Source organism: Corylus avellana, chromosome ca2 (assembly GCF_901000735.1).
Source record: "Corylus avellana chromosome ca2, CavTom2PMs-1.0".
Lineage (NCBI taxonomy): Eukaryota > Viridiplantae > Streptophyta > Magnoliopsida > Fagales > Betulaceae > Corylus > Corylus avellana.
Window position 1 is genome coordinate 23316243 of NC_081542.1, and position 12258 is coordinate 23328500.

Consider the following 12258-nt stretch of genomic DNA (forward strand, 5'->3'; position numbering starts at 1 on the left):
GTAGGGACTCCTCTGGATTGATAATGGATACTTTCTGCCTGTATTGTTGCTTTTGTTATGTACACAGCTAGAATGTAATTGAATTGTTCATACCGCCCCGTCATTTCCTAAACATTTTTTATGTTAAATATTAATTAAATGATTAAATTTATTATTTTGTATCAATTTAAGTCTTTGAAATGAGTGGTGATTTAACATGGTATCATAGCAGACGTTTTGAGTTTGAATCTTGACTCCACTTATTTCTGTTAAATATTTCATGTGTAATATGTTGACTTTTGAGATAGGCGGTGATTTAACATTCCCTTACACTTTGTTTTTATTTTCCCTTCATTTAGAGGAACACCAATGATGCAACTGTTTTGGGTTCTTGTCGTTTTTGTACTTTTTTGGTTATATCCAGCTGTGGAGACTTTAGGTCCGTTCTTGGTGTCAGTCCTTGATTCGGACTTAGACAATGCATTTACTGATCCAGCCTTCTTCGAGTGGCTGTTGTTGTTTTTATATGGGGATTTAGATAAGTTCGCTTTAATCTGTGTCCCTATTGCTTTTGTATCTGCTTTGTGCAATCATTTGGAAGGACCGGTCACTTATTTGACTAATTTTCTACATTTTGTATGTATTTTTGCATTGTTTTATTTCGTTTTATGTCTGTTGTTGGGGAGTCCACCTATTTTTTCAGTTTTATGATCCTCCACTCTTTCTTCCGTTCGGATAAGGTGAGGGGAATTCGAAATGATATAATATAGATTAAAGTGGTGATGAAAATCTAACCACCAGCAACAACTCTTCAAACATATACTCTTCTGATGGGGGTGAATGGGTGATACAACTAGCAACAATCAGGCCAAGCTCGACCTCAGATCTTTAGGTTTAATTAAACCTTAACTAAGCAAATGAGCATTAATATTATCAGTAAGCTCTAATTAATGCTCCACTTGCCTTAGCAAAACAGAAAAATCTCATCAGAATATCATCTTGAACTTATTCTTTTTATTTTTTATTTTTTATTTTATTTTTTACAGAACAAAAAAAAAAAAAAAAAAAAAAAAAAACTTCTGAGAGTTTCATGGATTCTTGTCATGCATGCAAGAATATTCCTCTTTCTTTCCTTTTTTTTTTTTTTTTTTTTTTTTAAAAAAAGTTATTTGTTTTAATTAAAAAATATCATGTTGAAAGCGCCCTGATCAGCATCTATCTCAAAAAGAGACGGCAATTGGGCAATTGATCGGCAAAATATATACAGACAAGGAGAAGGATGGTTTTGGTAAATAAGAATTGGTTGTTTAATGGAACCATCATGGGCATGTTATATATAGAAAACAACCTCAATCTCAGCTTCCACCAATCTCACCAGCCATTGCAGGCTCTTTTGCACCAGAAACCAAAAGATCACTCTAGTAGCTAGCTAGCTAAGCTATGGTACGTATTTTGTTTATTCTTCCATCTCTTCATTGTGTTTCACATATCATTTTCTTGTTCTAGCCTTAACTATCTTTTGGTTCATCACTTTGTAGGAGAAACTTGAGCTCGTTGAAGGAAAGGTGGATTGGAAGGGCAGAGCAGCTGTGAAGAACAAACATGGAGGAGCCAAAACTGCACTTCTCATACTAAGTAAAAACTCTTAGTTTGCATGGTGTTTGTATATATATATATATATACATATCTTGTTACAATTCCTCAAATTCATTAGGATCCAATATTACATGCTTGGATTTGGTTGTTAAAACAGCTTGAATATGTAGTTTTGTTTATGTTGCAGCCACGTTTGGTTTTGAGAACACGGCAACCTTGGCACTGGCGGTGAACTTGGTGACATACTTCAATGGGGTGATGCACATGGAACTTGCTGATGCAGCTAATCAACTGACCAACTATATGGGCACAAGTTACATTCTCTCCATTGTGGCAGCTGTTCTTGCAGATACTTACATAGGCAGATTCAAAGCTGTTCTCATTGCAGGCTGCTTTGAGTTTGCGGTATATATATGCTTAATATCCTCCATCCATCCATCATCTTTTCTTCAATAGTATAGTTGAAAAAAAAAAACATACATGTCAAGACACCAGCTAAAATACTTGTCTTCTTGGAGAAATCTTCACTTACTTTAATATAGACCTTAAGACAAAAAAATACCCATATTTCCAAAAACAAAATACAAGTTTTGCACTATGCTTAATATCCTCCATCCTTCCATCGTCTTCTTCAATAATATATGTAGTTGGGGGTAAAAAAAAACATACATGTCTAGACACCAGTTTCAATACTTGTCTTCTTTGAAAAATCTTCACTAACTTTAACATAGACCCAAGTACAACAAATACCCATATTTCCAAAAAAAAAAAAAAAAAAAAATACAAGTTTTGTAGTATGCTTAAAATCCTCCGTCCATCCTCAAAAATTACCCAAATTAATTCAATATGCTGAATATTTTATAATGTGATGTTTAATTATCCTGCAGGGATTTGCAGTGTTGACAATACAAGCTCACTATCCCAAGCTAAAGCCCCCACCTTGCAACATCTTTGATCCAGCTGCTAGATGTGAGAAAATTGGTGGTGGCAATTCTGCAGTCCTCTTTGTTGCCCTATATTTGCTGGCTGTTGGTTCTGCAGGAATCAAAGCTGCATTGCCATCACATGGAGCTGATCAATTTGATGAAAAAGACCCAAAAGAGGCAAGGCAGATGTCCAGTTTCTTCAACTGCCTTTTACTAGCTGTGTGTGTTGGTGGTGCTGTCAGCTTAACTCTAATTGTGTGGATCCAAGATAATAAAGGATGGGACTGGGGCTTTCTGATCTCTTCCATTGCCATATTATTGGCTGTGATTATCTTTCTCGTGGGATTGCCAATGTATAGAATACAAATTATTCAAGGAACCAGCGCCATCATTAGTATTATACAGGTTTGTGCTTTTGGTTTTGAAGCTATTAGCGACCACATCTAGTTTTGAGTTTTGAAGCTATTAGTAACGACACTAAACATTATTAGCGACGACTTTTGTTGTCATATTGAAGTCATTATAACCAATATTGACCGAGCATTTGCGATGACTTATTAGCGACAACTTTTAGACTTTTAGCCCGATCATGATTAACTTTTTTTGGTGCATAATAAATATCTTCCTTTTTCTATGGATATTTCCAAATATGCACTGGTCTAATCCTAAACAAGGATTTAAATGCATTGATCAAGGTTAATTTATTTACTTTCGTCTCTTTTTCTTTTCAGGTGTATGTTGCAGCCATTCGCAACAGAAATCTTCACCTCCCTAGGGACCATACGGAGCTCTATGAGATTGATATGGACAAGGAAGCTGCTGTGGAAGCAGAATTTTTACCTCTCAGAGACGTTTTTAGGTTCTATCAGAATCTTTCATTTGCACCAAATTTTAAAAATGGGTAGAATCTGGACAATATATCATTGGGCACATGTTCCTACGGGTGTCAATTTTTTACACGACCCGCAAATCTAACACAAACCCAATACAAAATTAGCTGGTTAGAGTTCAAGGGTTTGACCCGTTTAATTAATTAAATATGTTAAGTTAAGTTTGACTTATATATATATAATTTTATATTCATATCTCGATACGACCTGAACCCGACAAGCAAACATGAATTGCCACCCTCACATGCTCCTGTATACATTTCATTTCCATTAAAATTCATGCTATGATCCAATGCAGGTGTTTAGACAAAGCAGCCATCCAGCCAACATCTACAGGGCAGGATGGTAAACCAGATGCTCCAAATCCATGGAAACTTTGTAGGGTCGCTCAAGTGGAAAACGCCAAGATACTACTAGGCATGGTCCCAATTTTTTGTTGCACAATAATCATGACACTTTGCCTTGCACAGCTCCAAACCTTCTCAATCCAACAAGGTCTCACCATGAACACAAGCGTCACAAAATCTTTTCACATCCCACCTGCCTCCCTTCCTATCATCCCAATCGTATTCATGATCGTCATAATCCCATTCTATGACCAGATCTTCGTTCCCTTTGCGCGAAAATTCACCGGCATCCCAACCGGGATCACGCACTTGCAGCGCGTCGGAGTCGGCCTAATTCTCTCATCCATCTCCATGGCGGTGGCTGCTATACTTGAAGAGAAGAGAAAAGGTGTAGCCAGAGACCATAACCTGCTTGATGCAATCCCAGTTGTGCAGCCATTGCCAATCAGCACATTCTGGCTATCATTTCAGTACTTCATATTTGGAATTGCAGACATGTTTACATACGTCGGATTGCTTGAATTTTTCTATTCAGAGGCACCAAAGGGCCTTAAATCCATCTCAAGTTGCTTCCTCTGGAGCTCCATGGCGCTAGGGTATTTTCTCAGCACCATATTGGTGAAAATAGTTAATGGTGCAACAAAGAATGTTACAAGAAGTGGAGGTTGGTTAGCAGGAAACAATATCAACAGGAACCATTTAAACCTCTTCTACTGGCTACTTTCTATATTGAGCTTGATCAACTTCTCAATCTACTTGTTTGTAGCTAAGAGGTACAAGTATAGGCCTCAGAATTCTGTGGACTCAAATGAGAAAAACGTTGGACTTGAGCAAAAGATAATTTAGTCTTAAGTGCTGGTGATACTACAAAGAATGCAAATGATGATTTGGGGTTTTCTATTTGACATGTAATCTTGCCTTTGTTTGCTTGTTTTTTTCTTCTCTAGATTTAATTTGATGATATTGTAGGGGGGTTTGGGACATGCATGTATTTTGTTCATGATCATCAATGAACTTCAAGTGTGGCATATATAGTGCATTTACTTTCTCAAGAATTTGCTTTTCTATAACTTTATAACCATTGAAATTTGGACAACAAAACATGTCGATTAAAGAGTCACAAACTAGAAGAGATTGTCTGACATTTCCGACGTGTAACCTACTTCCGTTTCAATCTATCTTTACCTGAATGAAGCAACGGATCATAGATTCACATGAGTACACAAATCTGACAGACATGTCAAATGTTGCCACGTTGCGCCTGTGTCATCATACATGCTTGTTTCTTTGATTGGTGGGCTGATAAATATTGTCCCCCATATTCAAGAAGAAAAAGCAAGTAAATAAAAGATGAATACTACTATTCATATTAGAATTTCACACCAACTTTACATCGTGTTTAAATGGATTTTCGTGTCAAGTATTTAATATAAAATAAAAAATATTAACCATTTAATATAAAGCTGATATAAAAATCTAGTGTGAGGAATACCGTTACGCTAATAAAATTAAAAGGAGGCATGCTTTTAATTTATTTCCATAGGTTGGAATAAGCTTTGGATTTACTTCATCACTTTCAAGTGGGTTGGCTACCTCTCACGAAGGTACAACAAATTAAGATGACAATATGCCCACCAACACCACCAATATTCTACCAAAAGGAAAAAATAAGAGGATGATGCTCCCCCTTGGCTTTACGAAATTGAAAAATCTCACTAGAATACAATCTTGAACACATTTTTTTTTTTTTTTTTAAATTGGCAGAAATAAAAAATTATGAGCAACTTCTCAGAGTTCCAAGGATTCATATCGTGCATGCATGCATAAATATTCCTCTACTTTTTTATTTTTTATTTTTTAAATAAAGTCGAAAGCAAAATTACTTCATGTTGTACAAATTAAAAAGCAACAACAAAAAAAAAAAAATACAAAATCAGTCCCCGTGATTTACTTAATTTACAATTAACTTCATGTGGTATCGAAATAAACTCAGAGATCTTTGAGATATGAAAAAAAAAAAAAAAAATAGTTTCTATAGTCAAATTCCGTCTAATAATTTAACATATTTCATTATTAGTGCGACACTTACTTAATTAAACAGAACACATGTCATAGTTTTGTTGGCTCTAACGTTTCACGTTATCGAAATCTGTTAAGTTAGTAGACATAATTTCACTGTAAGGACTAAATTATTTTTCTGGCATACTTCAGAGACCTTTGAGTTCATTTTAAAACCATAGGGAGTTCAATGCAAATCAGGCAATAAATCACATAGACTGATTTTTCATTTTTCCCTAAAAAGTATCATAATTAATTTACTAGTATTAAGCATTCAAAAACCCAACCATTTCTTGAAAGGCTCCTCGGAATCTTTCTCCCAGAGAGACGGCAATTAATTTTCAGCAAAAGACAAACAAGCATAATTCAGGATGTTTAGGTCATAGGAATTGGTCAATATATATACAAATGAACCACAATCTTAATTAGCACCAAGGACCAAAAGTGTACTCTAGCTAGTAGCCATGGTCTTTTGTTCTTCCATCTCTTCAATGTGTCTTCACATATTATTTTCTTGTTTTAGCCTTAATCAACTATCTTTTTTTGGTTTCTTTGTAGGAGAAGCCTGAGCTCGTTGCAGGAAAGGTGGATTGGAAGGGCAAAGCAGCTGTGAAGAACAAACATGGAGGAGCCAGAACAGCTTTGCTCATACTAGGTAAAAAATCTAACTTATATATATAGTTTGCATGCAGGGTGGTTGTTTACATACATATCTAGTTACAACTCTTTCTCATCATCAGCTTGTGAAACTACAGGAAAAACTTTACTTAATTACCACTCTTGATCTTTCATCGTTTTTTCAATTATATCCTTAAACTTTAAAAAGTATCAATTTAATGTATCCATCTTTCACTTTTTTTTCAATTTCATCAATCCATTAGGATTTTCCATTAAATCATGTCAAAATTTCAAAAATACCCTATTTTTTTTTCATAGATTCTGGCATGGGTATTTTTACTTTTTCAAATTCCGTTAAATCCTTGTGATTTTTCTTTTCCTACAAAAAAAGGAGGGGTATTTTTAGAATTGTTACACTCCTCCGATCCGCTCAGAGGATTGATACTTTTAAAAGTTTAAGGATATGATGATTACAAAAGTGACAAAAGATGAGGGATGATAAGTGAAGTTTTCGGGAAACTATATTTAGAATCCATATTACAACATCCTCATGAGCTTTGGTTAAAGCAGCTTTCCATGGATGTTGTTTTACTTGTAGTGACGTTTGGTTTTGAGAACATCTTGGCATTGGCGGTGAACTTGGTTACATACTTCAGTGGGGTGATGCACTTGGAACTTGCCGATGCGGCTAACCAACTGACCAACTTCTTGGGCGCCATGCACATTCTCACCATTCTGGCAGCACTCCTTGTAGATGCTTATACCGGCAGATTCAGAGCTGTTCTCATTGCAGGATTCCTGGAGTTTGCGGTATGCTTTAAATCCTCCATCCATGCACCCTCATCATCTCCCTCAATAAAAATAACTATTATAGGTGAATGATTAAAAGTTATAACTCAAAGTTTATACGGAAAACTTTACTTAACGTCCTGAACTTTCATTACATTTTTAATTTATTGTATCGAATTTTTTATATTTTACAATTTCTCCAATCCATTAAAATTTTCTATTAAATACTAACGGACGCCATCGAAATTACCAAAATATTCCTGATTTTATTTTTTTAAAAAAATAAGAAAATAAAAGAAAAATAAAATAAAATAAAAATCTTTGACACTACCCAGGGCAGCTAGTTCCTAATGTGACCCATGGGTCAAGTTTGACTTTTAATTAAGGGTAATTTGAAATTTTATAAAATTTTCATGGTTCATTTCATTCGTTTGTCATATAATTTAACCCTAAACCCAAGAAATGCTAAAAGTCACTCTTGTGTCCTTTTTGTGTCACTCTAAAAATGATGTGGCTTATAAAATCATCATTATGATTATAATTGATCAAATAGTAATTTTAGAAGCCACATCATTCTTGGAGTGACACAAGAGTGACTTCTAGCATTACTCAACTCTAATAGGAGGAGTACATATATTTTCTACAAGTCACTCTTGTGTCATTCTAACAATGAAGTGATTTTTAAAATCACAATTTGATTAAAATTCAATAATGATCAATCACAAGCCCAATAGTAATTTTAAAAACTACATCATTTCTGGAGTAATGAAAGTTCAAAGAAATTTATATTTTATCTTCAAGAAACGGAGACGGTCTCAAAATATATGCTAAATATTTGTGTATATATATATATTGTTTTTTAATTTTTGCAGGGATTTGCAGCATTGGCACTACAAGCTCACTATCCCAGGCTCAAGCCCCCACCATGCAACATCTTTGATCAAGCTTCTAGATGTGCGAAAATTGGTGGTGGCAATGCTGTGGTCCTCTATGTTGCTCTATATTTGCTGGCTGCAGGTTCTGCTGGAGTCAAAGCTGCATTGCCATCACATGGTGCTGATCAATTTGATGAAAAAGACCCAAAAGAAGCAAGGCAAATGTCCAGCTTCTTCAACTGCCTTTTACTAGCAGTGTGTGTTGGTGGTGCTGTCAGCTTCACACTAATTGTGTGGAACCAAGATAAGAGAGGATGGGACTGGGGCTTTGGGATCTCTTCCATTGCCATATTATTGGCTGTGATTATCTTTTCCACAGGGCTGCCATTGTACAGAATTCAAATTATTCAACGAACTAGCTCCATCATTAGTATTATGCAGGTTTGCCAATCAAATCTTAGACCCTTCTGCTAGTTGTACCTAAAGAAAAGTTGGATCACCTTTTTCTGTGCTTATGGTGTATTTGCCATTGCGATTTCATAGACAAAAAGTGTGATTATAAACCAAATTGCAGAAAATTGATTGTTTGGGATTATCTGCATTTTCAAATCATAGGTAAACTATGATTTTTAAGGCCAAACATTGAGTTTGTCAAACGCTTAATTGCGTTTTTAAAAATCACTTTTTCAAATCGCGCTTTTTGAAATCGGAAACCCAAACGGATTGTTAATCAATATCTTCCTTACCTCTATAGATACTGCCAAATATGTGCTGGTCTAATCCTAAAACAAGGGTTTAAATGCATGGATCAAAGTTAATTTATTTACTTTCTTCTCTCTCTCTTTTTTCAGGTATATGTTGCAGCCATTCGAAACAGAAATCTTCACCTTCCTGAGGATCATACAGAGCTCTATGAGATTCATAAGTACAAGGAAGCTACTGTGGAAGCAGAGTTTTTACCTCACAGAGATGTTTTCAGGTTCTATCCCAATCTTTGATTTGCACTAAATTAGTTGGTAATTTTTTTAAGTTACAACTTGGAAACTTGATACAAACCCAACACGAAATTAGTTGGTTAGGGTTGAACGGGGTCTGACTTGTTTAATATAATGGATTATATTAGGTTGACCTATATAGTTGTTGAAAATTGGAAACTACAAACCCTAAGAGAGAACACGGAAAAGGAAGAGAAACATACACTTAATTAATGGAGCACTTTGTAATCTTTTATTCAACTTGATAAAATAACGTGCTTACATGGGTATTTATAGGATACAAATGATTCTTCTAATTTTTTCACATTAACTTCATTCATTTACATCTCATATAATTCTTATGTAACTCTTATGTAAAATAACTATTGAAATACCAAAAGACATAACATCTTCAAGTTACTTGGATATGAAATATGAAAAGACTCAAATAAATGTTATTAAAATTAAGTTTATTATTCAACAATAGTCTTATACATATCCTCAATGCGATCCGAACCTAACATGCAACATAAGAGCTGACCATTTTTTATATGACCTGCAAAACCCAATACAAATTTAGTTGGTTAGGGTTGAAGGTTCTGATCTATTTAATTAAATAGGTCGGATTATGATTAACCTACATAGTCTTATACTCATACTTCAATAAAATCCGAATTTGACATACAAACACGAATTGCCACCCCTTAAGTAGATGTTCCTATTTCCTATACATTAACTCATTTCCATTAACATTCATGCTATGATCCAATGAAGGTTTTTAGACAAAGCAGCCATCCAACCAACGTCTACATGGCAGGATGGTAGAGCAGAGGCTGCAAATCCATGGAAACTTTGTAGGGTGACTCAAGTGGAAAATGCCAAGATACTACTAGCTAGGCATGGTTCCGATTTTTGGCTGCACAATAATCATGATACTCTCTCTGCCTTGCTCAGCTCCAAACCTTCTCAGTCCATCAAGGTCTCACCATGAACACATACCTCACAAAATCTTTGCACATCCCACCTGCCACCCTCCCTATAATCCCAATTGTGTTCATGATCATCATAATCCCTTTCTACGACCAGATTTTTGTTCCCTTTGCACGAAAAATCACCGGCATCCCGACAGGGATCACGCACTTGCAGCGTGTTGGAGTTGGCCTAATTCTCTCATCCATGTCCATGGCCGTGGCTGCAACTATTGAAGTGAAGAGAAAAGGAGTAGCAAGAGACCACAGCATGCTTGATGCAATCCCAGTTGTGCAGCCATTGCCCATCAGCACATTATGGCTATCATTTCAGTACTTCATATTTGGAATTGCAGACTTGTTTACATACATTGGGCTGCTGGAATTTTTCTATTCAGAGGCACCAAAGGGCCTTAAATCCTTCTCAAGTTGCTTCCTCTGGAGCTCCATGGCGCTAGGATATTTTTTCAGCACCATACTTGTGAAAATAGTGAATGGTGCAACAAAGAATGTTACAAGAAGTACTGGAGGTTGGTTAGCAGGAAACAATATCAACAGGAACCATTTAAAACTCTTCTACTGGCTGCTTTCTATAGTGAGCTTGATCAACTTCTCTATCTACTTGTTTGTAGCTAAGAGGTACAAGTACAGGCCTCAGAATCCAGTGGAGTCAAATGAGAACAGCACCAAGGCATGAGCAAAAGCAAATTTAGTCTAATTAAAGTGGTGATACTGCAAAGATTGCAAATGATGACTTGGGGTTTTCTAATATTCTACTTTTTTTTTTTCCTTTTTTTTTTCTTTTTTTTTTTTTTTTCTTTTTTGCCTTTTTTTAGGGGGTTCGGGACATGCATGTATCCTATTCATCAATGAACTTCAAGTGTGGCATGATGCCAATGCATCTATAATTCCCCCCCACCCAAAAGAAAAAAAAAATGAAAACCAATGCATTCTAAATTTCTTTTCTTCCTTATTACTATAATTATTGTTATAATAATGATAATGATAATAACAAATTTAAAACCTTTTGTTTGATGAGTTGTTTGATATTGCAATTTATATCTGGTACCCACATTTAACCTTTAATTTGAGAGAAATTTTATTTATCAGACTTTCGTATAGCTGCAGACAACCATGCATGATGTTGTGATATTGAAAATCAACCATTGAATTTTTATTTTCTTTTACAATTATTGATTCAATGGTTTATTTCCACTATCATATCATCATAGTTAGCATTACTAAGAAAATTATACAAATGAAATTATGAACATTTTTGGGATTAAAGAATGAATGAATCTCGTCTCCCCTTCCTTTCCTTAATTTGTTTTGCTCATTAAAAAATAATAATAATAATGAATGAGTCTCATTGGTATTAGCCATTTTTCAGATTGAGATTCTATGCAATATCTAGGGTATGCATTGCATAGAATGTGTTGTAAATGTACACTAGCTTGTGAGGTTTGTGTCATACATTGTAAAGTATAAAAAAAATAATTAGTAATTAATATACCTAAGTGGATCTAAACCCAACTTAGGATTTTGGACTAGAAGTATTGTCCTAATTAATATGTATATTAACTTATTATTGTTGAACTCCTTAGTGTCTCTCTCCTTCATTCTCTTGGAGTATGAGTAACACTCTTGGTTTGTAAAGGACTTATGCATGAAAGGAGTTGGGTCAATGTGAAAGATTTAATGTTAAACGTAAAAGCCAGACTCTTTTTTCTATTTTGCTTATGTATCATTAATGATACATAACCAAAAAACAAAAATAAAGAAAATAGATTTTAAAAGGGATCTAAATTTTCAGTAATTTGCTATTTGAATTACTAATAATTTAGATATTAAATAAAAAAGAATTTATATAAAACTCACATGTCCAAATAAATAAAATAAATAAATAGACCGCTCAAAACTTACTTAACGAGATAAATCCCACAAAAATTTTCTCATATTTATTATTAAATTGTTAAACAAAATACTAAATTAGTCCCTAGGGTTTCACAACTTTATTTTTTCCCCCCTGGGTTTTCATTTTTATCACAGGAGGTCCCTGTGGTTTTGATAAGTGACCAAATTAGTCCATCCGTTAGTTGACCGTTAGTTGACCGTTAGTTGACCGTTAAACTGACACGTGGACCAATAAGATGTCGACACGTGGCACATATATTAATTTTTTTTTAATTAAAAAAAATGTTTTTTTTTAAAAAAAAAATTAAAAAAAATATATTAAAA

General features: G+C 34.6%; 1 protein-coding gene and 1 pseudogene across 1 annotated transcript; both read left to right on the top strand.

Annotated features, from left to right (window-relative positions):
* Positions 1-348: 348 nt before the first annotated feature.
* On the top strand, positions 349-4584 carry LOC132169367 (protein NRT1/ PTR FAMILY 4.5-like). The gene is made up of 6 exons (XM_059580408.1): positions 349-585; positions 1518-1614; positions 1763-1980; positions 2463-2906; positions 3233-3360; positions 3690-4584. The coding sequence occupies exons 1-6, from the start codon at positions 349-351 to the stop codon at positions 4582-4584; spliced, it is 2019 nt and encodes a 672-aa protein (XP_059436391.1).
* Positions 4585-4927: 343 nt separating this feature from the next.
* LOC132169368 (protein NRT1/ PTR FAMILY 4.5-like) lies at positions 4928-10717 on the top strand (annotated as a pseudogene).
* The last annotated feature ends 1541 nt before the right edge of the window (positions 10718-12258 follow it).